Source organism: Dermochelys coriacea, chromosome 3 (genome assembly GCF_009764565.3).
Source record: "Dermochelys coriacea isolate rDerCor1 chromosome 3, rDerCor1.pri.v4, whole genome shotgun sequence".
Taxonomy (NCBI): Eukaryota; Metazoa; Chordata; order Testudines; family Dermochelyidae; genus Dermochelys; species Dermochelys coriacea.
Genome location: NC_050070.1, coordinates 191,234,961 through 191,262,242, shown reverse-complemented (window position 1 = coordinate 191,262,242; position 27,282 = coordinate 191,234,961). Strand labels below are relative to the sequence as shown.

At 40.4% G+C, this 27,282-nt stretch overlaps 1 protein-coding gene across 7 annotated transcripts in view; it reads left to right on the top strand.

The window, feature by feature from the left end:
* USP34 (ubiquitin specific peptidase 34) overlaps positions 1 to 27,282 on the top strand; it is a 267,844-nt gene that overhangs the window by 71,939 nt on the left and 168,623 nt on the right. For 4 of the 7 annotated variants that reach the window (XM_043511970.1, XM_043511967.1, XM_043511966.1 and 1 more), the window contains exons 9-18: positions 5,587 to 5,668; positions 5,761 to 5,853; positions 12,759 to 12,884; positions 13,331 to 13,460; positions 14,190 to 14,225; positions 14,637 to 14,767; positions 15,406 to 16,040; positions 18,293 to 18,507; positions 19,641 to 19,756; positions 19,839 to 19,966. In XM_043511970.1, coding sequence (XP_043367905.1) covers positions 5,587 to 5,668; positions 5,761 to 5,853; positions 12,759 to 12,884; positions 13,331 to 13,460; positions 14,190 to 14,225; positions 14,637 to 14,767; positions 15,406 to 16,040; positions 18,293 to 18,507; positions 19,641 to 19,756; positions 19,839 to 19,966 — 1,692 coding nt within the window. Of the gene's footprint in view, positions 1 to 5,586; positions 5,669 to 5,760; positions 5,854 to 12,758; positions 12,885 to 13,330; positions 13,461 to 14,189; positions 14,226 to 14,636; positions 14,768 to 15,405; positions 16,041 to 18,292; positions 18,508 to 19,640; positions 19,757 to 19,838; positions 19,967 to 27,282 lie in introns of those variants that run through there. The other 3 variants (XM_043511969.1, XM_043511968.1, XM_043511971.1) reach the window with 2 other exon arrangements.

Genomic DNA, 27,282 nt, shown 5'->3' with positions numbered 1-27,282 from the left:
GATTCAGCATGAGCAGGGATATCAGGCAACAGCTAAAAAAGGCCCTGTAGACAAAATTGTCTTCCCAAGTTGATGCTTTAAAAAAAAAAAAGTTACATTTATGTTACCCAGAAAATAGTTAGACATGTTTCCTAGTGAACTTTTATTTGGAGAACATTGTACATGAGTCCTGAATGCATCTTGATGATAAGCTAATTCTTAAATTTATCTACAAATTATAAAGGTTGCAAAAGAATATAAGACTTGGGGAGCAGTACCAGGGAATATTCAGTAATAAGAACAGGAGTACCTGTGGCACCTTAGATCTTAAAAAATTTATTTGAGCGTAAGCTGTCAAAAATACCTCCATTCTCCTTGGTAACACAGTGGTCTTATGCAATATTTGTGATTGGAACCTGGAGTCTGATTTTAATGGGGACGTGAGAAGCGAAAGTTATGAACAGGTCACAAAGTATAATTCAACCATGCTGCAGGCTGACATTTTTGGGGAAAATATGCCATAAAGCTTCTCTCTTCCACGACATAGGAGAAAGCAGGAACCGCTAATATTAGTTTCAGTTTTTCTCTCTGATGTATGCTTGCTCTGTTCCTACAAATATGTTTCTTCTTATTCAGCGTCATAGTGAAAAGAATGCCTGGTGCTGATCTCAGGGTCTAATAGCCATTTCATTTAAAAGTTAATGTGTTTCAGAGGGGATACTCTGGGCAAGGTTTTCCAGAATAAAGCTGACCAGAAAACCTTTTTACTGGAAAACAAAAACCAGTATTTTGTCTTTTACAGGGATCAGATTTATTTTTGTCACTCACAAATAAATCCAATGTCAAATTGGATTTCAGTCATTGTTTTTCTTCAAGGCTTCCAGAGCTCAGTCTGATAACTGAGCCCACCAAGAAAACAAAGGATTTTTGCCTTTTGAAGAACAATTGCACCCTTTCTCCATGATAATCCACAACCTATCAGAACAAAAAAATAAATTGTTGTTTACAGATGGAGACCTTTGATGGGGTACTTCATAGAATTTGAAGGAACTCTTCCATAGGAAAGTTTTTGTCCCTGTCTGTCCTTCAGAGCAACCAAAATACAAAACATGATTTTTGACAGTCTAGAATCTCATAGACATTCAGCCAATAGGGCCAGTGTCTAAATCAGAAAAAATTCAAGCAGTCTGTTCTTTTGCCTTAATTGCATCTAGTAAATCCAGCAATGTTTGTCTAGTACTGCTTCTAAAGCATGGTGGATTGATTTAAATTAAAGCAATTTAAATTACTGATTTTAATCATTATTTAAAACACCAAGCAGGAAACCTTGATTTAAATAATCAGTGTTAACCTTGTTTTTCATTTGTACTTCTTAGTTATTTTCTTAAAGAGAAGTTGATTCTCATTGGTTGGTAATCATTAAAATATGTTAATTTGCAATGAAATATAATGCTTCTCTTTGCTAACCAGAATATACTATATGGATACACATTTATTTAAGCAGTTATAAGCTTAACATACATTATTCAGATTCTTAATATTTACATTTTTTATGTTAGAAAAAGATGAATTATATATTTCTTTCTTATTACATTAATTTTTTACTTGTGATTTATTTCAAGCTTTATTTGGATGGAAAATTAAATTAAAAATGCACAGAATAAGCATTTTAAATGTTGTTAGTTAAATAAAACTACCTTACATGTGCTGAGTACATAAGAAAAAAATGATCAAAACATGTTTTGCATTTAAAACTAGCGGATGATATATTAAACAAAGTGTTATCTGTACTTGAACTGATTGTTTCTGGTCATCACTGTCCTTCTAGTTTTTAAACTAGTAGATCTCATCCTCTCACATTAAGCTTTTATTCGTACATTGGAGGAGGCAAACAAGCTTTCTTGCTTTTTCAACTCCCAGTTAGTTTCTTAACTTTGAATGAATTAGGCATTGAACTGAACTGGCTGAATAAACTGAAATGAAGAAAATATTTTTTCTGAGCCTTCAGAAGATGCTACTGCTGTAAAAAGCTGGTTTAGTGCTACAGCAAACTCTGGTTCCAGGTACTGGATCAGAATGAGTGACTAAGTGGCCAGTGGTTCAGAGTTTGACTTTCATTAAAAATTGGGCAGCAAACATGTCATGTTAATATTATTTTTATTTAATGTAATGTAATAGATTATAGTATGTTTATGCCTTAACATAGTTTGTCATAATTTCAGTTTAATTTTAAATAGGCTTATTTTTAAAAATAAACATGTATTTAATTTAAAAAAATCCTATTTAAATAAAATATCCCATTTTTTAATTTGAAAAAAAATTTTTTATCCAACTTGTTCTAAGGAGGATAAATGTTTAAAAATTGAGATTCTGAGCAGCAACTTAACATTAGTGAGACCTGATGACTTCTTTTGTGACTATTTATTTAAGACATATCTCCATTTACTTAATGTTGAATTTCATCAAAGATTTCTTGGTACAGCTCTTTACTAGAACTCATATACTGTTTAGACTTTTATCAGTTCCCAGAGTTTATTGAAAGTTACTTTATTTATTTATTGTCCCAGCATCAGTGACATATCTATATTTGCCCCTACTTTTGAAGACTGGCTAGTAGGTGCTCCTTTGAAATGACATCTTGCTACAGAGGCTGGGCCGAGAGGAAAATTAATTACTTGATAGCTTCACAACAATTAATACGTATGAGCACTCTTCATGATCTAGAACAGAGATCTCTGGCAGCTCAGATCAAGTCCCACCACCTGTTTCTCAAGGAGTAAAATCGTACAGCTAATGGAAGTTATTTAATTGATAATAAGAAAAGGAGTACTTGTGGCACCTTAGAGACTAACAAATTTATTAGAGCATAAGCTTTCGTGAGCTACAGCTCACTTCATCGGATGCATAAATTTGTTAGTCTCTAAGGTGCCACAAGTACTCCTTTTCTTTTTGCGAATACAGACTAACACGGCTGCTACTCTGAAACCTGTCATTAATTGATAATAGAGTTGATGCCTTTGGTCAGATCCTGAGCTGTGCGAACAATGGAACTATGGTCATTTACATGAGCACCTGGGGGTACATGGATAGGAGTGTGGTCAGGAGGCTTTGAGAGTACTGTTGTTTGAAATTGATCAGACTGCGGTGTTACTTGGGTACATGTATTTATAACACAGATGATCGTAATGACCTCTTCTGGCCTTAAAATCCTTGACGGTATAATGCTCACCTGAAAAGGTTTTGCCTCAGATTCAGTGAGAACGGAGCTTGAGCAGTGGATGTTTTTTCCTTCAGTGGGTGGGGACTGTCATTTGTGCCTTACTGTCCTCCCTGGACTCCAGAGTATTTTTTGAAAAGCAAACCTGGAGGAAGCAGAACTGATCTTGGTTGCATTAAACTGCCCCAGTCAATCTTGATATTTAAAACTGTTTAGTTTCTCATCCCTCTCCTAGCTGTTTCAGATATCCTGTCACATTGATCCTCCACAGTGCCTGAGGGCCTTGTTTTATGAAAGAGTATTAGCTGATTAGGGTTGCCAACTTTCTACTTGCGCAAAACTGAATGCCATTGCCCTGCTCCATTCCTCCTCTGAGGCCCCGCCACCCGCTCACTCCATCTCTCCTCCCTCTGTCGCTTGCTCTCCCCACCGGAGCCCCTACGGGGGGGCTTGAGGGCTCTGGCAGGGGATGCGGGCTCCGGTGTAGGGCCAGAAATGTGGAGTTCAGAGTGCGGGAGAGGGCTTCAGGCTGAAGGAGTGGGTTGGGATGTGAAAGGGGATGAGGGGTTTGGGGTGCAGGAGGGGGCTCAGGGTTTTGGATTGCGGGAAGGGGCTCTGGGATGGGGCGGGGGGCTGAGGGCTCTGGCTGGGGGTGCAGAAGGGTGCTTCGGGCTGGGGCTGAGTGGTTTGGAGGGCAGAAGGGGACTCTGGGCGGGGGCAGGGGGTTTGGGACTGGGGTGTGTGAGGGCTGTGGCTGGGGTGGGACTGGGGATGAGGGGTTTGGGGTGCAGGAGGGTGCTCCTCGCTGGGATCAAGGGGTTTGGAGAAAGGGAGGGGGAGCAGGGCTGAGGCAGGGGGTTGGGGACTGGAAGGGGGTCGGGTGCAGACTCTGGGCGGTACTTGCTTTAAGCAGCTCCCGGAAGCAGCTGCATGTCCCTGTTCTGGCTCCTATGCAAAGCCGCTGCCAGGCGGTTCTGTGCGCTGCCCTGTCTGCGAGCACCACCCCCATAGCTCCCATTGGCCATGGTTCCCGGCCAGTGGGAGTTGAGGGGTGGCACTTGGGGCGGAGGAAGTGTGTGGAGTGCCTTGGTTGCCCTATGCGTAGGAGCCAGAGGGGGGTCCCATGCCCGCTGCTTCCCGGGAGCTGCGTGGAGGCTAGCAGGGAGCCTGCCAGTCTCACCGCGCCGCCAACCGGACAGTCAACATCCCGGTCAGCAGTGCTGACTGGAGCCTTCAGGATCCCTTTTCGACCGGCTGTTCTGGTTGAAAACCAGACATCTGGTCACCCTATAGCTGATAGCTGAGCGGATAGTCAATAGACTATGACATCTTGTAAGCCAGTTACTTCTCATATATTACTTTAGGTGATGGGACATTGTGTTCTCCAAAGGGTATAAGGCTGGTGTGTTTTTTTTTCCCCCTAGATTCTGGAATTACTACATGAAAGGAAAGAGAAGGGCAGGCATTGAGCACTAATAACAAATGGCTTTTGATGGTGAAGGTTTCTTGAGGATTACCATTAGTGACTGGTTTTTTCAGAACAGTTAGGAAATTGACAACCAGTGCTAGGAAATTAAACTTTACTTGCAGGCTCAGCTCCATGCTGTGGACTCTGCCTCCCTCCTTTTTGAGCCTGTGGACTCTTGTTTCCTTACTCTAGGTGATCATCAGGACTGGAGATGCCGAGGCTGTAGTAGTGGCCATAAGTGCCTTTCACTTAGATTCCTGTAGCCCATCCCCGTGCACAACTGTCATAACTGGGTTGTGTGTAGGGAACAGGATTTTACCCCAACAGCACATCAACAACAGTCTGTGCTCTGAACACCAGAATTGTCACACATTGATCCTGATGTCCAAATCTTGGCAAACAAATTGGTCCATCTGGTTGCGTGGGAGGAACAAGGATATATGTGTTCGTTTCCAGATTGGGGGGAACTCAGTTTTTAGTTAGGAAAATTCAGGCTCCTATCTTGTTCTATTTGACAATTTATTTTTTGATTGGCTGTTGGGAGAGAGCCATTTTGTTATGGATGAAACTAAAATGTGATTTTGAAAGTGTCTAAATACCTTGCATGTGTAATTAACTAGGTGCATTGTCATGTAAATAACACAGACTTTTAAAACTGTGTGAATTGCTATTTCAGTAAGATTTGATGAGAAGGTAAAGTTTAAAAATTGCTCCCCTAGAAAAGTAATTTATATAACTTCTACTTTTGGAAGCACTTGTGAATACCAGCTGAACACATTTCATATTCAAAAATAGTTTTCTTATAAATGTGAATATACAAATAAACTTGAGTAAAAGAACACTGTATTAGGGAAATGATTTAATATGCAATATAGACAAATAAAGAATTTATATACATATCAATACTCTTTTTCATATGTAGGTCCATTGCAAAAGAGCTTGCAGACTGGCTTATCAGCAACAATGTGGTTGAGCATATTTTTGGACCAAATTTACATATTGAGGTTTGTGTAAAATAATCTGATTTTTGGTGTATTTATGGAGGAGTAATTCTTTGTTCTGTTAAATCTATGCTAAATATGTTCTCTCTTTGCAGATCATCAAACAGTGCCAAGTGATTCTCAATTTTCTTGCAGCTGAAGGGCGACTTAGTACTCAGCACATAGACTGCATTTGGGCAGCAGCCCAGGTATATAAAATACTTATATTTGTGAGAAGGAAATAAAATAGCCAGTTGAATTCCATTTGGTCTTAGATTCACAAAGCAATGTTTCTTACTCTTTCCTGTTTGTCATTTACCATACTAGTACAGGATTTGTCATGCAGTCATCTCTGCAACTTGAGTAAGATGTGCAGATTTTCCTATACTGTATCTACACTAGCAAATTTTGCATCTCTGATTTGCTAAAGGCACAGTTCCACCATTGAGAGCAATGATGGAAGCTGTAGGGTGTGGCTCATGCATTTATACTACTGTATTGTCTAGTGAAACTGTCTAAGTCCTTTGTGCACAATAATTTACCACTGATAGTGCTACTCTGGAAAACTGTGGCTGTGATATTTACTACTGTAAAAGCAACCCTAAAATTTGAAGTTATAGAAAACAGTGAGATGTGTTATTGAATTTTCCCTTGGCTATATTGAGAACAAACTATTTATAGATTTATAGATTTATAGATTTGCTGACTTGTTTGAATTGTTTGAATTAGTATGTTTAGTATTCAGAGTAGCAGCCGTGTTAGTCTGTATTCGCAAAAAGAAAAGGAGTACTTGTGGCATCTTAGAGACTAACAAATTTATTAGAGCATAAGCTTTCGTGAGCTACAGCTCACTTCATCACCATCCTAGCCACTATGGATGTAGAAGCCCTCTACACCAACATTCCACACAAAGATGGACTACAAGCCGTCAGGAACAGTATCCCCGATACTGTCACGGCTAACCTGGTGGCAGAACTTTGTGACTTTGTCCTGACCCATAACTATTTCACATTTGGTGACAATGTATACCTTCAAATCAGCGGCACTGCGATGGGTACCCGCATGGCCCCACAGTATGCCAACATTTTTATGGCTGACTTAGAACAACGCTTCCTCAGCTCTCGTCCCCTAATGCCCCTACTCTACTTGCGCTACATTGATGACATCTTCATCATCTGGACCCATGGAAAAGAAGCCCTTGAGGAATTCCACCATGATTTCAACAATTTCCATCCCACCATCAACCTCAGCCTGGACCAGTCCACACAAGAGATCCACTTCCTGGACACTACGGTGCTAATAAGCGATGGTCACATAAACACCAGCCTATATCGGAAACTTACTGACCGCTATTCCTACCTACATGCCTCTAGCTTTCATCCAGATCATACCACTCGATCCATTGTCTACAGCCAAGCGCTACGATATAACCGCATTTGCTCCAACCCCTCAGACAGAGACAAACACCTACAAGATCTCTATCATGCATTCCTACAACTACAATACCCACCTGCTGAAGTGAAGAAACAGATTGACAGAGCCAGAAGAGTACCCAGAAGTCACCTACTACAGGACAGGCCCAACAAAGAAAACAACAGAACGCCACTAGCCATCACCTTCAGCCCCCAACTAAAACCTCTCCAACGCATCATCAAGGATCTACAACCTATCCTGAAGGACGAGCCATCGCTCTCTCAGATCTTGGGAGATAGACCAGTCCTTGCTTACAGACAGCCCCCCAATCTGAAGCAAATACTCACCAGCAACCACACACCACACAACAGAACCACTAACCCAGGAACCTATCCTTGCAACAAAGCCCGTTGCCAACTCTGTCCACATATCTATTCAGGGGATACCATCATAGGGCCTAATCACATCAGCCACACTATCAGAGGCTCCTTCACCTGCGCATCTACCAATGTGATATATGCCATCATGTGCCAGCAATGCCCCTCTGCCATGTACATTGGCCAAACTGGACAGTCTCTACGTAAAAGAATGAATGGACACAAATCAGACGTCAAGAATTATAACATTCAAAAACCAGTTGGAGAACACTTCAATCTCTCTGGTCACTCGATCACAGACCTAAGAGTGGCTATACTTCAACAAAAAAGCTTCAAAAACAGACTCCAACGAGAGACTGCTGAATTGGAATTAATTTGCAAACTGGATACAATTAACTTAGGCTTGAATAGAGACTGGGAATGGATGAGTCATTACACAAAGTAAAACTATTTCCCCATGGTATTTCTCCCCCCCACCCCACCCCCCACTGTTCCTCTGATATTCTTGTTAACTGCTGGAATTAGCCTACCTGCTTGTCACCATGGAAGGTTTTCCTCCTTTCCCCCCCCCTGCTGTTGGTGATGGCTTATCTTAAGTGATCACTCTCCTTACAATGTGTATGATAAACCCATTGTTTCATGTTCTCTGTGTGTGTGTATATAAATCTCTCCTCTGTTTTTTCCACCAAATGCGTCCGATGAAGTGAGCTGTAGCTCACGAAAGCTTATGCTCTAATAAATTGGTTAGTCTCTAAGGTGCCACAAGTACTCCTTTTCTTTTTATGTTTAGTATGATGTTTTCAATAATTCAGTAATTGTTTTCAATAATTCTTTTTTTATTTGAGATTTGAGTAATGCAGACATTTGTGTATTCTGATACACACGTACATACACACACACACATACACTGTGCAAGGAAAAAACCTCAGTGTAGTGCAGAGGAATGAATAAAGATTAAGATATATTTGATCGCAAGCAAAGAAAAGTGTGACTTGGGAGTGCTTTTAAATTTTATGATGATTTTGGGCTATAATACGTATTTTCTGTTTTCAAGAATATTTCTCATTTGTTTCATTCTGACACCAGAACAGATGTATTAAAACCTATATCTGTATATTTTTATACTTTGTTACTAGTTTTTATAGAAATGGGCACCGATGGCTTCTTGTGTTATTAGTTACTGTAAGTTTGTTTTGAATGAAAGCTGCAATTAGATTGTCTGAAGAAGGTTGCTAGTGCTTTCTTTATCAAACATTTCCCAAGGTCACTCCTCAAAATGTTATTTTAAAATGCCATTTATTAAAATAGTGTTAATGAAAATTAAAGCCTACATTTGTTTAATTAATAACACGTTTCTACATTTTGAAATCAGTTTTTTTTTCTTCATTGCTGATAATGGGTGCGGAACTTTGGCAGATTGTGTTAATTAAATGCAAGGAGCTGATACCATCTCTCTGTGGTTATCTCCTGATTTCTTTCTCCCATTTTCCTTCCTTATACACCTGTTTTCCTTTTCTCGCTACACCGACTTTTGGGCAAGCACTCCAGTTCCATAGTACTATTGGAATCCTGGTTTTAGACATGAGTGCTGTTGCTGTTGTGCTTGTCAAGGATCTTTTATATTCTTGCAGCTCCATGGAGGTAGCAAGGAAGATAAACTGCCATTTTTAACTTTAAAAAAAAATCTCCTAGCAGAGCAGTACTATTTCCAAAGAGCTTAAAAGGACAAGAAAGGATGTTTTATCTTTATTACTGCTTCCCCACATAATAGTTAAATCAGTGTCAAAGGGCCTGACCCATGGATAGCAATAGAAACACATTGGCGTTAGAATTTAAGGCTACAGAACTCTGGGAAATTGTGCTGCTTGCTCAAAAAGTAGAGTTGGAAGGAAGACTAAGATGGAGAGGGAATGACCGAATCCTGGGACTGCAGAAAGGAGATCTAGGCTGAAAGCATCATTTGTATTTAATTAATGTACTAAGCCAAAGCACTTCTCCACTTTCAAGAGTAACATTATCAATGCTGCAGCTTCACTGCCTAGATTAGAAGAGAGCTGAAAGATCTATTTAAAACTTAACACTTTATTTTTGATATAATTTTAAGTTATAGCCTACTTTCATTGTTGCTTTCACATACAGTAACTACATCAGTATCAGTAGGTCTCATTCATTGGCAGAAGTTTAAGCTGCAGCTGTTAATTAGCTCTTTCAACCTTAAATCTGCATTTCTTGCCTTTAGTGTGTTTAATTTCCCAGACATAAAGTTGCATTAATGTATTTTTCATAGAATTGCATTGTATGTATTCTGTTAAGTAGGGAAATAAAGATGAAAAAAGCCCTCTGAACTCCTGAAATAGGGATTAGAAATCGAAACTTTTTTCAAGTTTAAATTTGGTGTTTGTTATTAGTGCTCACTAAATATAAAAGAAACTTTCCTTAACAATAGTATACTCCAGATATGAGACTTAATTCTTTCTTTGCTTCGTGCTCAAAAAGATTCCTTTTTGCTGTAAGAACCTAGCAGGTCTAAATTGCTTCCCTGAAAAGAGTTTAGAACAGGGTTTCTCCACCTGTGGGTCGGGACTCAAAATTCAGTCACCAGAATGTTTCAAAGGGTTGTGTGGCAGCTCCTGTTCCATAGGGATGACTCCCTGCTCCAGGCACTGGGCAGTGCAACCTCTTGAGGTTCCAGCACCACTCAGGTTTGGCCCAACCGTCATGATAATGAGAGTCCTGGTAGGCCAAATTTGAGTGAGAGGTACTGCAACCCCATGAGCCAGGTCACAACTCCACTCTCACAAATTTGGTTCAGTCAGGAACATGGGGCCAAATCTGAGTGGCGCTGCAGCCCCAAAGATTGCAATGCTGGAATGGAGAGCCAAACCCAGCTAGCTTCACAGCATAAGAGCATCAGGATCTGCCACTGTGGGGTGAGTACCAGGCAGGATCCGACCAAAACTATTCCAGGGCCTCCACCCCCAGACTATTTACTGGGTCGTGACAGGCCATAAACATTTACAGATGGGTCCTGAACCCAAAAAGGTTGAGAGCCATTACTTTAGAAGATTAGCATTTCCCACCTGTATTCTGCTTAGACAGAGCAATGGAAAGAGGAAGAAGACACACAGTATTACTTGGACTGTGCAGCTATTTAGACTGTGGAAACAAAAATGTTCCTAAATTTGGAAGATGCAACTTTTGCTTTTGGAGCAAGAAGTTTCCAACTGGAAAAGGTAGTAAGTACATTTTTGAATAGTCAAGCAACTTTTGGATCTAGCCAAACTATTTTGGAATGGAGATTTCAACAACAATTGAATGATGGTGGTAAGAAAATAAAGACAAAAAACGGTTAGAAGGCACCTGTTAAAGATCTGTTTCATTATTAACTAAGGTTCTGATCTTGCAAACACAGAAGAACATGCATAATTTTATACATATGAGTTCCATTGGCGTCAATGTGAACTATGCATGTGAATCATTATGTATATGCTTAAGTGATTGCAGGATTGGGGCTCAAAGTTGAAAAGGAGTGCATATTGATTTGATACTAGCTTTTGTTAAGGACAGATAGTTTTTTAACTATTCTTTCAATTCTAGTCATGTACATTTTAGAAATCTCATACCATAAAATACGCAAACTAAGTTCAGAAGGAGAACGCTTCAGTCTCTCCAGTCACACGATTACAGACCTGAGGATGGCTATCTTTCAACAAAAAAACTTCAAAAACAGACTCCGAAAGGAGACTGCTGAATTGGAATTAATTTGCAAACTGGATACAATTAACTTAGGCTTGAATAGAGACTGGGAGTGGATGGGTCATTACATAAAGTAAAACTATTTCCCCATGTTATTTCTCCCCCCCACCCCACCCCCTACTGTTCCTCAGACATTCTTCTTAACTGCTGGAAATGGCCCACCTTGATTATCACCACAAAAGGTTTTCCTCCTTTCCCCCCCTCCTTCCTGCTGGTAATAGCTCATCTTAAGTGATCACTCTCCTTACAGTGTGTATGATAACACCCATTGTTTCATGTTCTCTGTGTGTGTATAAATCTCCCCACTGTATTTTCCACCGAATGCATCCGATGAAGTGAGCTGTAGCTCGCGAAAGCTTATGCTTAAATAAATTTGTTAGTCTCTAAGGTGCCACAAGTACTCCTTTTCTTTTTTGCGAATACAGACTAACACGGCTGCTACTCTGAAACCTGTAATTTCAGTTAGGTGCTGATGAGAAAAATGTCAATCTTATTCAATGTATCTGAAAATAGTGAAATTATGTCTCAAGGGAAAACTGGATCCTACTCTTATTTTGATACCTTTATTTATTTGATGGCTGTAATGATTTTTTTTTTTTTTTTAGAAAAGCAATAATTTTATAAAAATGGCGTTAGAGAAGTTGAGAGCTAAGACATCTCTTGTCCCTCCTTCTTCAGACTCTAAATTGTGACATAAATCCCTTTTTCTTAAATTGTATGTCTTGACTTTTACTCTCAGTGGATGAAATTCACCTTTGTGTAGAAAATTTGCGCCATTTTATTCCCACTTGACCCCTATACAGACCAATGGCCACTCCCCGCTCATTTTTCTCTTTTAGGCTGATGGTAAAATGAAAGTCAGTTTTTTTTAAAATTATATATTTTTGAAATACATTCTTGCTAACCTAAATCCAGAGCCTATTATACTATTATGTATATTATTTATTGAGTGTTTGATCCATACAAAAATATATTAATCCTTCAAAGCAAAAGTGAAAATTGGGAGCATATTCATGCAACACTTTGAAGTCAACTTTCCATTGTTTTGCCTTGAGCACTGTCACTTTCTGGTGCAATAGGAGGTTCCATTAAAAAAGTCAGTCACTACTATTTCTGTGGTAATTAAAATAGTTTTGATAAATTTTGTTTAATAGTTTACGTCTTAATTTATAGTGCCTTCATTTGTATTCACCGCGAATGTAAATACTTTTTTGTGCCTTGGGAATTTATACACAAAACTTAATTGATTGAATTTATAATTAAATCAAAAATGCAGAATAAGTTCTAAACAATTTTCTTTATCTCCCGCAAACTCTTATAACCTTAAAACTAAGAAGGAGTTCAGTGATTTTGTGTTTCATATTACCAAAATTCAAGTGCTTAGAAATGAGAAGTTAGGTTAAATAAAAACTGAAGGTTTGATACTGCTCAGAATTGTTTTTGAATGATTTTATGTGAATTTTTATGTGAAGAAGCTTTTTAATGAAGACAATTTTATGAATGTTTGAATAACTCTTATAAAAACATTATTTTTCTGTCTCCTATGTCTTTTTGTTTGTATTTTGTAGCTGAAACATTGTAGTCGCTATATACATGATCTGTTTCCTTCATTAATCAAGAACTTGGACCCTGTCCCGCTTAGACATCTTCTTAATCTAGTCTCAACTCTTCATCCAAGTGCTCATACTGAACAGGTAAAAAAAACAAACAAACAAACTGTGAAGTACAGTAGTACATGTTTTAATTTCTTCAGTGTAATTTGTGACAAGAAAAAGAAAATATACATGATATTGGCTCATTGGACATTGTAAAGTCTGTTTCTCTTCATAATTCTTATAATGTAGGAATATGCAATTATGTACCAAATAGGATTTTTGTGCTGCATCTTAAATTAGCCTTTCTGGCTTTTAAATTTTAATATTTACCTGTTTTAGAAAAGTATATATTTAGAAGTTGATAAAGTTCCTTATGTTTAATATTAGACATTTCTCCATTTTGTACAACAAAACATTCACTTGTTTTCATGAGTTATTTACTTTCATGTTCCATAGTATTGGAGTGCGGAAGAAGCAATAAGTGTATCTTTTGCATTAAAAACCAATTGCTTTTTCATTGTACTATAATCTGGTTTTGTTTATAGACCTTATATTTGGCATCAATGCTTATAAAAGCACTGTGGAATAATGCACTAGCAGCTAAGGCCCAGTTATCAAAACAGAGTTCATTTGCATCTTTACTCAGTACTAATCTACCCATGGGAAATAAGAAAGGTGAGTATATATTTTGCAGTGTAATGTTTATGTATTGTTCCAAAGTAGATATTACAGTTTAGTCTTTGATTTTTTTATCAATCAGTGGTAACTTGTAATTGAACCATAAGCTCATGTAGGATTTTTTAGTAGAAACAATATGAAAGTAAAATTGTAAAATGGGGCTTGCTGTATCATTGAGGCATACTTTTCAAGTAAAGGATAAAAAAGAAGATTACAAAGAGATTACTTCTGTCCCCACCCATGGCCTATAAAGAGACATTGAAGTTTCATGAACATCTTTGAAAACCTTTCCATTCACAAACAGTTCTGCTTATACATCCTCTGTTGTATACATTCCTTTCCTTTCCTTTCCTTTCCTTTCCTTTCCTTTCCTTTCCTTTCCTTTCCTTTCCTTTCCTTTCCTTTCAAAGATTTCCATGGGGCACCAGCTGACTGCACCTATTCTGTTGAATGTTAACAGCTGTAGTGCATTCTTTTGTTTTCTAAATCTTTACCTGATTTTTCACTTACTTTTCATTCCTTGACATTACATACTGCTCCTCTTTTCTTAGGCTTTTTTGTCTAGACACTTACGGACGGCCACTTTGGAAGGTGGTGTGGACCTATTTTATTGTAGGTTTTCTTCCTTTGACACTGTTAATTATATACTATAAGCAACTGATATGCTGACCCAAAGAAGCTCATTCACTTAGAATGTTTCCCTCATGTTTTTTCCTTTCCCTTCAGAGGAAGAAGAGCTCAGAAGAGCAGCCCCATCGCCTTGTAAGTTGAGAACTAGAAATACTCTGCAACCTCAGTTATAATCTTTTGATAGCACGAACGCCATCTAGAGCAATAGGCTTTGTATATCAGAGATGAGTTTGTGCAATTTTTAAAGTATATTTTAGTGAGAAGTCAGCAGAAAATTTCTTTTTGTATAGAAGCTGACAAATTGATAACTCTGTCACATTATAAAAGTAACATTGGAACTCATGATGTGCAGCAAAATGCTGACTACCTTTCAAAAATATTGTATTTAAATGAGTCCAGCTTACGTTTTGAGTTACATACCCTGTTGAGTTGTTGTCAGGAATATAGTGTTGAGATCAAGGAGACTAGGTAGATGTGTATAATACTGTTAATGTATAGGTGAGTAAAAGTAACATTGTAACTGGGAACATGCTTTTAAAATAGGGTCACCTGCAGCTAGTCCTCAAAGTAGTGACAACAGTGACACCCATCAGAGTGGAGGCAGTGACATTGAAATGGAGGAGCAGCTAATCAACAGAAACAAACTTGTGCAACAACGACTTTCAGATACAGAGGTACAACTACAGATGTTCTGTATTTAATTATTGATTTGCTATTAATCAGTTATGAGAATAATTTTTCTGAGACTTTAGGATAGTTTTAAGAGACAAACACAATTCATGGTATGCATGCATATATTCTTTACTTAGTTACGTCTGTGGCGGGAGGTCAGGAAAGCTTGCTTCAAGTTACTACTCTGCCTGGATACCTAAGGCCAAGGCCCAGTCTAGCCCTAAGTAAACAGACACAATAAAGTAAAAGAATACTGCATCATAAAATATTTTTAAGTAAAACTCTACTTTAATGTATTTGTATCGTCTCTTACTTAGCAAATGTCTGCATGAACTTGGGAATGAACTTTGGTACCACTCTATACAAGTGTGTAGAGTATGTGACCTATTATGAATAGAGTAATTTGATTTTTTTAATGTTTTGTGTACCTAAATCTTGGACAAAACAAACCTTGTAACACTGGCATAGTGAAAGAACTCCTGAAGAATTGATGAAAAACAGTAGATTTGATGTATATCCTTACAATTAAAGAATTTTGGAATTTGTCTAACAAATATTTTATTAATGTTGATTTTATATATAATATATATATATGTTTTACAATTTATTTTTGACATAATCAATTTTTGTAACATTATAGGAGTCTATGCAAGGAAGTTCTGATGAGACAGCAAACAGTGGTGAGGATGGCAGCAGTGGTCCTGGTAGCAGCAGTGGCCACAGTGATGGATCCAGTAATGAGGCCAATTCCAGTCATGCAAGCCAGTCTGCAGGAAGTCCAGGGAGTGAGGTGCAATCAGAAGATATTGCAGATATTGAAGCTCTCAAAGAAGAAGATGAAGAAGAGGAGGAAGATAGGGGTCATAATCCTCAGAAAAATAGTAGGAGCACAGAACTACTAAGCAGGAAGATAGAATCACAAGCAGGCATTTGTTTAGGAGATTCACAAGGGGCAGCAGATAGGAGTGGTGCAAGCAATGGGTCAGGAAAGGACCATGTTTTTAACACTGACTCTGTGCCTCCAGTGGATAGTCGAATTAGAATGCTAGATGCCTGTTCACACACTGAAGACGCAGAACATGATATGACGGGGGAAATGAATCCGGCTCACATATCACAAGGGTCTCAGGATTCTTGTATAACACATACAGGGGACTTCCTTGGGGAAACCATTGGAAATGAATTATTTAACTGTCGGCAGTTTATTGGGCCACAGCATCATCATCACCCCCACCACCACCACCACCACCACCATCACCATCACCATCATGAAGGGTAGGTTTGTTATGCTTCTTTAATTTCCTTTACAATAGCAATAAAAATGATAGTTAAATGTACACTTCAGATATGTTTTTATAGATGTACCATGTTCCTGGATCATTCAGATGATTACTTTTTTAATATCCTACAAATAGTTGCACAACAATCTATTTTAGTGTCTAATTAAAGTTGCTTACAAAGTTTTTATACTGGATGAAAAGATGTGCTAGAAGAAAACACTAAGATTCTTTTGTTGGCAAATTTATATTGTTCAGCTAGTAATAACAACATGGTGACTTCGTCTTTCATTAATGAAGCCGAAGATTTGCTTTTTAGTTGTCTTTCTAATTTCCATAGTGATAAACTATGTTGCCAGGTGGTTCATATGTGTTTATCTGTATATATACACTAGTATCTCTTCATATAGATAAGTTTAACAGACTCGTGTGCTGTATTGAATTGCTTCATTGCGTACAAATTAGGGCTGTCAATTAATTGCAGGTAACTCACGTGATTAACTCAAAAAAATTAATCGTGATTAATTGCACTTATAATAATAGAATACCAATTGAGATTTATAAATTTTTTTTGGATGTTTTTCTACATATTCAATATTGATTTCAATTACAACATTAAATACAGAGTGCACGGTGCTCAGTTTATATTATTTTTTTATTACAAATATATGTACTGTAAAAATGATGAACAAAAGAAATAGTATTTTTCAATTCACTTCATACAAATACTGAAGTGCAATCTCTTTATCATGTAACTTACAAATGGAGATTTTTTTTTTGGTTACATAAGTGCACTCAAAAATAAAACAGTGTAAAACTTTAGCGCCTACAAGTCCATTCAGTCCTACTTCTTATTCTGCCAATCGCTAAGACAAACAAGTTTGTTTACATTGATGGGAGATACTGCTGACTGCTTCTTATTTACAATGTCACCTGAAAGTGAGAACAGGCGTTCGCATGGCACTGTTGTAGCTGGCGTTGCAAGGTATTTACATGCCAAATATGCTAAACATTTGTATGCCCCTTCATGCTTTGGCCCCCATTCCAGAGGACATGCTTCCATGCTGATGGTGCTCATTAAAAAAAAATGCATCAATTAAATTTGTGACTGTACTCCTTGTGGGGAGAATTGTATGTCTCCTGCTCTGTTTTACCCGCTTTCTGCCATATATTTCATGTTATAGTAGTCTCGGATGATGACCCAGTACATGTTCGTTTTAAGAACACTTTCACAGCAGAATTGACAAAACTCAAAGAAGGTACCAATGTGAGATTTCTAAAAATAGCTACAGCACTCTACCCAAGGTTTAAGAATCTGAAGTGCAATCCAAAATCTGAGAGGGACGAGGTGTGGAACATGCTTTTAGAAGTCTTAAAAGAGCAACAGTCTGATGCAGAAACTACAGAACCCAAACCACCAAAAAAGAAAATCAGTCTTCTGCTGGTGGCATCTGACTCAGATGATGAAAATGAACATGTGTCAGTCCGCACTGCCTTGGATCGTTATCAAGCAGAATCCATCATAAGCATGGAAGCATGTCCTCTGGAATGGTGGTTGAAGTATGAAGGGACATATGAATCGTTAGCACATCTGGCATGTAAATATCTTGCAACACCAGATACAGCAGTGCCATGAGAATGCCTGTTCTCACTTTCAGGTTACATTTAAAACAAGAAGCAGGCAGCATTATCTCCTGCAAATTGTAACCAACCTTGTTTGCCTGAGTGATTGGCTGACCAAGAAGTAGGACTGAGTGACCTTGTAGGCTCTAAAATTTTACCTTGTTTTATTTTTGAATGCTGTTTTTTTGTACATAATTCTACCTTTGTAAGTTCAACTTTCATGAAAAAGAGATTGCACTATAGTACTTGTGTGAGGTGAATGAAAAATATTTTTTTTTGTTTTTTACAGTGCAAATATTTGTCATAAAAAGTAAAGTGAGCACTGTACACTTTGTATTCTGTGTTGTAATTGAAATTAATATATTTGAAAATGTAGTAAATATCCAAAAATATTTAAAATAAATGGTATTCTATTGTTGTTTAACAGTGCAATTAATCGTGATAAATTTTTTAATCGCGATTAATTTTTTTAATTGCTTGATAGCTCTAGTAAAAATATTTATTATTTCATCTGTTGTGAAAAATTATTTCTGAAATTATATGGTAATTGGAATTTATAAAATTAGCTTTATTGTACAAAACATGTTTCTGAAATTATTCATTTTAATGCTTGTCTGTATTTTATAGACACATGGTTGATGATATGCTAAGTGCAGATGATGTCAGTTGTAGTAGTTCCCAGGTCAGTGCAAAATCTGAAAAAAATATGGCTGATTTTGATGGTGAAGAGTCTGGTTGTGAAGAAGAACTTGTACAGATTAATTCACATGCTGAGCTAACATCTCATCTTCAACAGCACCTTCCTAACCTTGCTTCTATCTACCACGAACACCTTAGTCAAGGTAAGAGTTAGTAGTAGTAAGAAAAAAAACCCAACCCTTTTTCTGTACTTCTAACTTTAATTTTGTCTTTTTAAAAATAAACTCTCCAGTAATTTCAACAAACAGATAATTTTTAGAAGCAAAGCAAATGAACAAACAAAACCACCAAACAAACCCTCCCTTCCCCCCCACATGGAGGAAGTGTGTGAAACTATGAACAATGCGGAAGATGCTATTATTTCAAAGGATTTCTTTGTACATGTATGCTATATAAATATATTTCTATATATGTTTTCTTTCATTTCTTTTATAAAATGATTTTTATGCAAGATAAAATAGAAACTAGTGGACTGTAAATCACTTTTTTAGCGTTCTGCTTGAGATCTTATCCAGTTGTTTTTCCTTATGAAGGCCCAAATTATGAATTTGAAAAGGACCTTAACCTAATTTCCTTTTGGTATCTTTAATTTTGCAAGTGCAAATAATTGCAACATAATGCATACAATTGCATGCAGACAGATGTATTTTAAACATCTACTTGGTTTTGCCTACATATTAGTTTCTTAGACATCTGAATGGTATCAGTTGTGCCTACACAATTTTAGAAGCAAAACTGCCCCTATAAGTATTTGTGTCTTATGGATTCTAGATGCAGAAGAGTGGTTTTTAAAAAATCTGTTACTGAAATATTAATTTTTAAGTGGAAAACTAAATGCCTGTTTTTATTGTTGCTCTGTTGGATGGAAGAGACTGCTGAAAATCACATTACAATGTAAGGGAGGAAAATTTTGACATTCCTTGTGTCCTCCCCAAGATGGTTGTTTATGAAGACTCCAGTCCTCAGGTCTACAGATTGACTTTTTTTTTAAAAAAGAAGTGTATGCAAACATGTCTTCCATTAGCAGAGACAAACTATAAGCCTTAGGTTAATAATTCTTGCATGGTTATGTGGCTTGGTTTTCTTTTTGAGTGTTTCCATGTGTGCAGAAAGTTTTCAATTATGCTTTTTTTGGATTTGAAAATCTGATAAAATAATAAATACAGAGTTTTTAAATAGATTTTTTGAAACTAATAATAGCCATACATTGAAGCACAATATTCAAATTAGGTATTTCTTTGTGCATATTCAATAATAGCACCTGTGTTTTGCTTAGGGTCAGCAGTTCATAAACACCAGTACAACAACAACGCAGTGACGGATATTAACTTGGATAATGTTTGTAAGAAGGGAAATACTCTTTTGTGGGATCTGGTCCAGGATGAAGATGCAGTAAGTTAAATATCAGAAAAGAATATCTGCCAAAATAAAATAAATACATGCTTGTCAATATCTTTTCTCTTACTTTCTGTAGATTCATCTCTCTGAGGGTTTAATAAATGAAGCAGAGAAGCTGCTCTGTTCCTTAGTGTGCTGGTTTACTGATAGGCAGATCCGAATGAGATTCATCGAAGGCTGCCTGGAAAACTTAGCAAATAACAGGTAACTGAAATTATTTATGCTATCACAGATTATTACATTTATCTGTTTCTATGTTCATGTATCAAAATAGCCATTTCTTTCTTTAAGCATATGCCTTATAATGGTCATGCTGAATGTATGTTAGTTTCTTAATCTTACTCAAAGGCCTGTTAAAGCTGATATGGGTAAAACATCAAAGTAAAGGGAAAAAAAATCAATCTGAAGAGTGATGTGAACCTTTCTGATATTGCTTTGAACTGGGACATGCCGAAGTCTCCAGGCTTCAAATACTGTTCAGCAATCTCCACTCCAGCTGCATAAAGTGCCAGTGTGATGGTCACATTACGTGTAAATGCCCTATCTGCAAGGGATTCACTCTCTGGACCAAGACAGAGAAAGATAGAGAAGTTGGGTCAGAGACATTCTTATGGAGGCAGCTTTGTGCCCCCATTCGTTATTGAGCCTTTTGGTGTTTGGAGACTTGGATTCCATACCCTTTCTCAGTGCATTGCCAGACTTAGTGGCACCCAATATTGAAGGGTGTCTGATAGACGATATTGCTGTCCCTCACTGGGCCCTGCAAGGAGCAGGCAATCCTGCTTTTTCTTCAAGGGCTCAGTCCTCATTGGCCCACCATGAGAAGTTGAGTACCGAGGTTAGGGCAGCCTTTGCAAGATTGTCCCCAGTACCACACTTGGGTTCTCTTGAGTCATCAACTCAGGAACCTGATCAGATACTGTCAAGATCGGCGACTTTGACAAGATAGGTGTCTGCAGCACCAACTTTGTAAACAGCTTTGTTGGTACCAACCACACCTGCGGCATAGGCAGCAGCATGGGGCCTCCTGTGTTTGTCAGTACCAGATTCATTGTTCATGTAGGATGACTCACTTCCTGCTTCCCTCTCACTAACACAGTGTCTATTTTGCTTCAATCTTTATTAAAAGGTTAGTTGTGACTATATACTCAACGCAATACTAAAAAGGGGGGGAAGGAACACAAGCCAGAATAAGGAAATAACAGGTTAAAGAATGTTTAGATAAGTTAGATGCGTTCAGGTCAGCAGGGCTCATGAAATTCATCCTAGGGTACTTAAGGAACTAGCTAAAGCAGGGGTTCTCAAACTTCATTGCATTGAGACCCCCTTCTGACAATAAAAATTACTACACAACCTCAGGATGGGGGGTGAAAGCCTGAGCCCACCCAAGCCCCACTGTTGGGGTGGGGGGTCGGGGGATAAGCAAAGCTGAAGCCCAGGACCTGTAACCTGAGTCCCAACACGCAGGGCTGACCCTCAGGTTTTGGCTTGGATGGTGAGGCTTGGGCTTCGGCCCTGGCGAATCCATTAAAATGGGGCCATGACTCACTTTGGGGTCCTGACCCACAGGTTGAGAACCGCTGAGATAAAGCAATCTTGGAATCATTAACAGTTTTCTTTAGGAACTCCTGGAGATCATGTGAGGTCCCAGAAAACTAGAGAAGGGCAAACTTGGTACCTGTGTTTTAAAAGGAGAACAAAGACGACCCAGGGAATTATAGGCCAGTCAGCCTAACTTCAATACCTAGAAAGATACTGAAACAAATGATTAAACAACTTGTAAGCACTTGAAGGATACTAGGGTTGTAAGGAATAGCTAGCATGGATTTGTCAAGAACAGCACATGCCAAACCAGCCTAATTTCCTTTTTCTTGCCTAGTGGATGGGGGTGGGCGGGAAGCAGTAGAGCTGATATTTCTTGATTTTAGTAAGGCATTTGACACAGGGAAACTAGGAAAATGTGATCTAGATGAAATTGCTATAAGGTGAGTGCACATACTCAAGAGTTGTTATCAATGGTTTGCTGTCAGAGTGGGAGGGCATATCTAGTGGAATCTGGCAGGGATCTGTCCTGGGTCCAGTTATTCAATATTTTCATTAATGACTTGGAAACTGGAGTTGGAGGTATGCTTATAAAATTTGCAGATGACCCCAAATTGGGAGGGGTCACAAACACTTCGGAGGACAGTATTAGAAATCAAAATGCCCTTGACAAATTGGAGAATTGGTCTGTATTAAACAAGATGAAATTCAGTAAAGACAAGTGCAAAGTACTTCACATAGGAAGGAAAATCAAATGCACAACTACAAAATTGGGAATAACTGGATAGGTGGCAGTGCTCCTGAAAAGGATCTGGGGATTATAGTGGATTATAAATTGCATTTGAGTCAACAATGTGATGCAGCTGCGAAAAAGGCTAATATTATTCTGGGGTGTATTAACAGGGGTGTCTAATGTATGACATGGGAGGTAATTATTCCACTGTACTCGGCACTGGTGAGGCCTCAGGTGGAGTTTTATGTCCAACTTTTGGTGCTACACATTAGGAAAAAAGTGGATGAATTGGAGAGAGTCCAGAGGAGAGCAACCAAAATGATAAAAGATTTAGAAAACCTGGCTTCCCTGGAAAGTTTATAAAGAACTGGGCATGTTTAGTCTTGAGACAAGACTGAGGCGGGGACCTAATAAACCTTGATATATTTCAAGCACTGTTATAAAGAGGAGAGAGATCAGTTGTTCTCCATGTCCATGAAAGAAGGACAGTAAGTAATGGGCTTAAACTACAGGAAGGGAGATTTAGGTTAGATATTAGGAAAAACTTTCTAAGAACAGTTAAGCTTTAGAATATGCTTCCAAGGGAGGTTGTGGAATCCCCATCATTGGAAGTTTTAAAAAACAAGTTGGACAAACACCTATCGGGGTGGTCTAGGTTTACTCGGTCCTGCCACAGCACAGGAGGCTGTAATTGATGACTTCTGAAGGTCCCTTCAAACCCTACATTTCTCTGATCCCTTGATTCTGTGAGCTTGTGGAAGGCACATGTGCTGCCCTGAAGGGTACTGCTATGGGAAAAAATTCTCTGGCTCTGATGCACTGACACACAGATGCTTAAAGTGGAATGGACATGTGCAATATATATCTCAAAGAGCAACAATTATGGAAGTGGTAGGTAATTGATTTTTGAGTGCTGGTCTCCGTGTGGATTCCAAATGCAGGTGCACACGTGTGCCATGCACCGGAGCTGGAAGTATTCATAGTAGTGCCTGTTGACCCACACATGCATCATGCATCAGGCACGTGGTACATCCAAGTCTTTAAGAGGCTGCTCCAGTTTCCTCCTACTGCCACATGGCCAGAGTCTGAACCCCTGTTCCTCTGTGCTCTTAGCCACCTAAGAGTACTGTGTTCTAAACTTTCATTGTATATAGTTTTCTTATCTAGTTAGTTGTCTGTTATTCATTGTAGCTAGTTAGGTTCTCTCTTTGGACTTCCCCTCCTGGGGACTCCTCCCTTCCGGCTCAGGTTCTATGTTCCGTCCAACCAGCTTCAAAAATTGTGCCTCGTGCCCTCACGCCTTTACAGTGAGCAATGAACACACCCATTGCCTATACTGTCTGGTGAAACCCATGTAGTTTTCTGCTGCTCCATCTGCTGTTCATTCCTGTCTGACCCGAGCAGCTCATGAACTTTGTCTCTGTAATTTTTTAATGGAGGGGGCAGTGGGTTCATGTGTGCAACCGGACCCGGCTCCGACGCAACCACTGGAGCGGTGCCCATCACTGGCGGTGAGCACCTCATAAGGTCCCTTATGTGGCACTGACGGCACCGTCACATCCGCCTAAGCCCCACTGTGTGCACAAGTACAGGCACAAAGGCGTCTCCCCGACGAGGACTGCCTCAAAACACAGCGTTACCTCCCAGAGCCATGATGGGTTGGATGAGAAATCGCGCATCACAGCAGAAGGTCCAACTTTTACTTCAGCCCTGAAGAGAGTGCACAATGAGCTCTGCTCCAAACACCATCACTCACCATTGGCCCCGCCTTCCATCCCAACACTGGGACCTTCTATTTCATTCCCAGCACCATCAAGTCCACTGGAACCCTCGGGCTTGACACACCTGGTTCCGCGTACTTGGGGCCGTTTATTGCCTCCGACATTGTCGACAGCGCTTATGTTGCCCTTTGCAAGCACTCCACCGCACTCCAGACCTCCGCCTGTCTCCAGGCTCCCTTCTCCGGCCAACAAACTCCTTGTCCTCCATCATTCTCTGCTGGCTCTGGTGACAGATGAGCCCCACTTGATTGTTGACCGTCCTCCTGCTCCATGCCTGGCACTGTGGGTCTCGCCGGTGCCGATGGCTCCTCCTTTCCCTCCTTGTCTTCCGCCCCGGACATGGACCTTTCCCCAGTCTGCTCCTACAATCTGGACCCTTGGACTATGGTCCTGTGGCTGACCCACGGTTTCAACACCCACGGATACTGCTGCTGCCTGGTGACCCCCTACTCCTGTCCTTACTGGCCCTCATTGGACCCCTACCATCATTGCAGTATGCATCACCTGTGCTGTTCATCTTCTGCCCATACTGCCACCCTCCAAGAAGAACCCCTGGTTGCTCCCTCTCCGTCGGCACCATTGGCCCTAACTGCACTGTCGGAACCACCCATCCCTTCAGGCACTTGGTCATCACTGGATGACACCCTTATTCCACCTTCCCTCTCACCACCAAATGACCAGGGACAGTATCTGTCCCTGCTCCATCACATGGTTACCTCTCTCAGTCTCCTGGTGGAAGGTGTTTAGGACTCCAAGGACCAATTCCTGGACATCCTTCAACCACCCAGATGCTGTCATATGGCCTTACCCATCCATACCATCATATTACAGCTGTCGCAGGCTGTGTGGCACACACCAGCATCCTGTGACCTTACATCAAAAAGGGCAGAATGCTAGTATTTCATTCCCTCTAAGGGCACCGACTTTCTTTTTACCCACCTACCACCTAACTCCCTGGTGGTCAAAGCCACCACTGAATATGCCCATCAGCAACATTTCAAATGCTCCCCCCTAACAGTGCTGTCAAGAAACTAGACTTGATGGGTCGCAAGGTTTATTCATCAACAGTGTTACAGTTCTTTGTCACCAGCTACCAGGCTGTTCTTGCCAAATACAACTTTCTGTTCTATTTCAAACTGGCAGACTTCCAAGATTCTCTTCCACTAGACCGCCAGCAGGAATTCCAGTGCCCGATAGACGAGGGCAGACTGGTAGCCAAGTTTATGCTCCAGGGTGGGGTTGACGCTGCAGACACTGCATCTTGCTCCTTGGCATCTGGCATAGTCCTCCACTGCGATTCTTGGCTCCAGTCTAGCGGCTTCCCTACAGAGGTCCAGATGACCCTCTAAGACCTTCCTTTCGATAATAAATTATTCAGTGACAAAATGGATGAGTCCTTTCACTCCCTTAAGGACTCGTGAGCTACACTCCGCTCCCTGGGCATCGATATTCCAGCCTCCACCTGCTGACAACAACGTCCACCCCTCTGCCCTTGCCCATGGACCACTTACCAACCATACCCCCAGTGACTCACCTCGCCCTCGCTCTCAGCAACCCCGACATTCCTCTTCTGCCACCTCTACCTTTCACTGACCATCGAAACAACCCTCAAGACCTGCGTACCCTCCCTGGCCCCTCCTGTCTCGCCACAAGTCGTCTTTGGGGGTCGTCTTGCCCTCTTTGCCCGCATATCACTTCTGATCGTTGGGTGTTGGACATCATCCATCAGTGCTACCTCATCAAATTCTGTTCCTTTCCTTCCCTTCTGGCCACCCTCGGAACCTTTCACAAGACCATTTTCTCCACAATGCCCCTCTACAAGGGTGCCATAGAACTTGTTCCATGATGCTATCATGGCAGTGGATTCTATTCCCACTGTTTACTCATTCCAAAGGCAGGGAATGATCTTTGCCCCATCCTGGACCTCTGATCCGTGAACAAGTTTATTCACAGCTTTCATTTCAGGTTGGTCACCTTTCCCCTCATCATCCCCTCCCTTTCCCATGGAGCTTGGTTCGCAGCTCTCGATATGAAAGATGTATACTTTCACAGACCTTCACCCCACTCACCGCAAATTCCTTAACTTCATAGTGGGCGGTGCCCATTATCAATTGTGCATCCTTCCCTTTGGAATTGCTACCGCACCCCCCCCACCTCCTCACAAAGGTCTTCGTGATTGTGGCGGCCAACATGTACCGACAGGGCCATACCCTTTTTTCTTATCTGGACAACTGGCTTCTCATGGTACCCTCTCGCTCCCACCTCCTTACCACAGTATTGATGCACCCTCCTCCACAATTTGGATATTGCCTCAACAAGGAAAAGTTGATCCTTGTCCCTACTCACACACTTACTTTTATGGGGCACAGCTGGACTCTGTTGCGATGCGTGCCTTTCTTCCCAAGGACTGCTTTGTCGCCCTCATTTCCCTTATTGTGATGCACATACACATCCATCAGTGACTTTCCCTTCTGGGGCACATGGCGGTTTGCACTGCTATTACACCATGTGCCTGCCTCTATATGCATTTCCTTCAACACTGGCTCCGTACTGTCTAAGATCCGCGGTCAGACTGACAAAACAAATTGCGCATCCTCCCCCCTTCTGTTAGCTTCCCTTGGCTGGTGGTGCAACCCATCCACAGTCCTAGCAGGGTACCGCACCCCCACCACCACCCTTACCATAGATGCTACATTGGTGGGCTGGGCCGCCCATCTTGGCAACTGCACAGCACTGGACCTTTGGTCACCACGAAAAGCGCAGATGCCCATCAATATCCTAGAGCTTAACATCCTAGACCACCTTGCCTGTCAAGCCTTTCTACCCTGCTTCTGCTTCCCCCATGTTCAAATACTGTCAGACAACATGACAGCAATCATATACATCAACAGACAGGTGAGACACCGGCCAGCAGAGGGCACTCAGAGGCTGGAAAAGAGCTAAATCCCAGACGACCAGCAGGAGGAGCCGTGCCGGTGAGTCTTCTCTCTGCTACAGGCATGCTGTGCTAGAATCTCCTCGCAACACCAATAAACTGCAAGGTTCCACTATTCTACTCCTGAGGGGGCGTCGGGCCGGGCTCTTAGGGCGATGCCCTTCTCATTCCTGGACTTTGGATCTTCTCTACGCCTTCCCGCCTGCTCCCATTCTCCCTCAGGTCTTAAACAAGATACACTGGGACTGGGCAATGGTAATCCTTGTAGCTCTCTCCTGACCTCACCAGTAGTGGTACAGCAACCTTCTCCGCCTCTCTGCTCACCCCGCAATCTCGAATCTCCTGATGCAAGTCTGCAGACAACTGCAAACCCCAATCCATGTTCTCCTCACCTTACAGCCTGGTATTTGGTTGGGAATCACATTTAGACCAGGCCTACTCTGTGCCCGTCTGTAACATCTTCACTAAGAGCAGACTCCAAACCACTCGCGTCTGTTACGTTGCTAAGTGGCATTGCTTCACTGCCTGG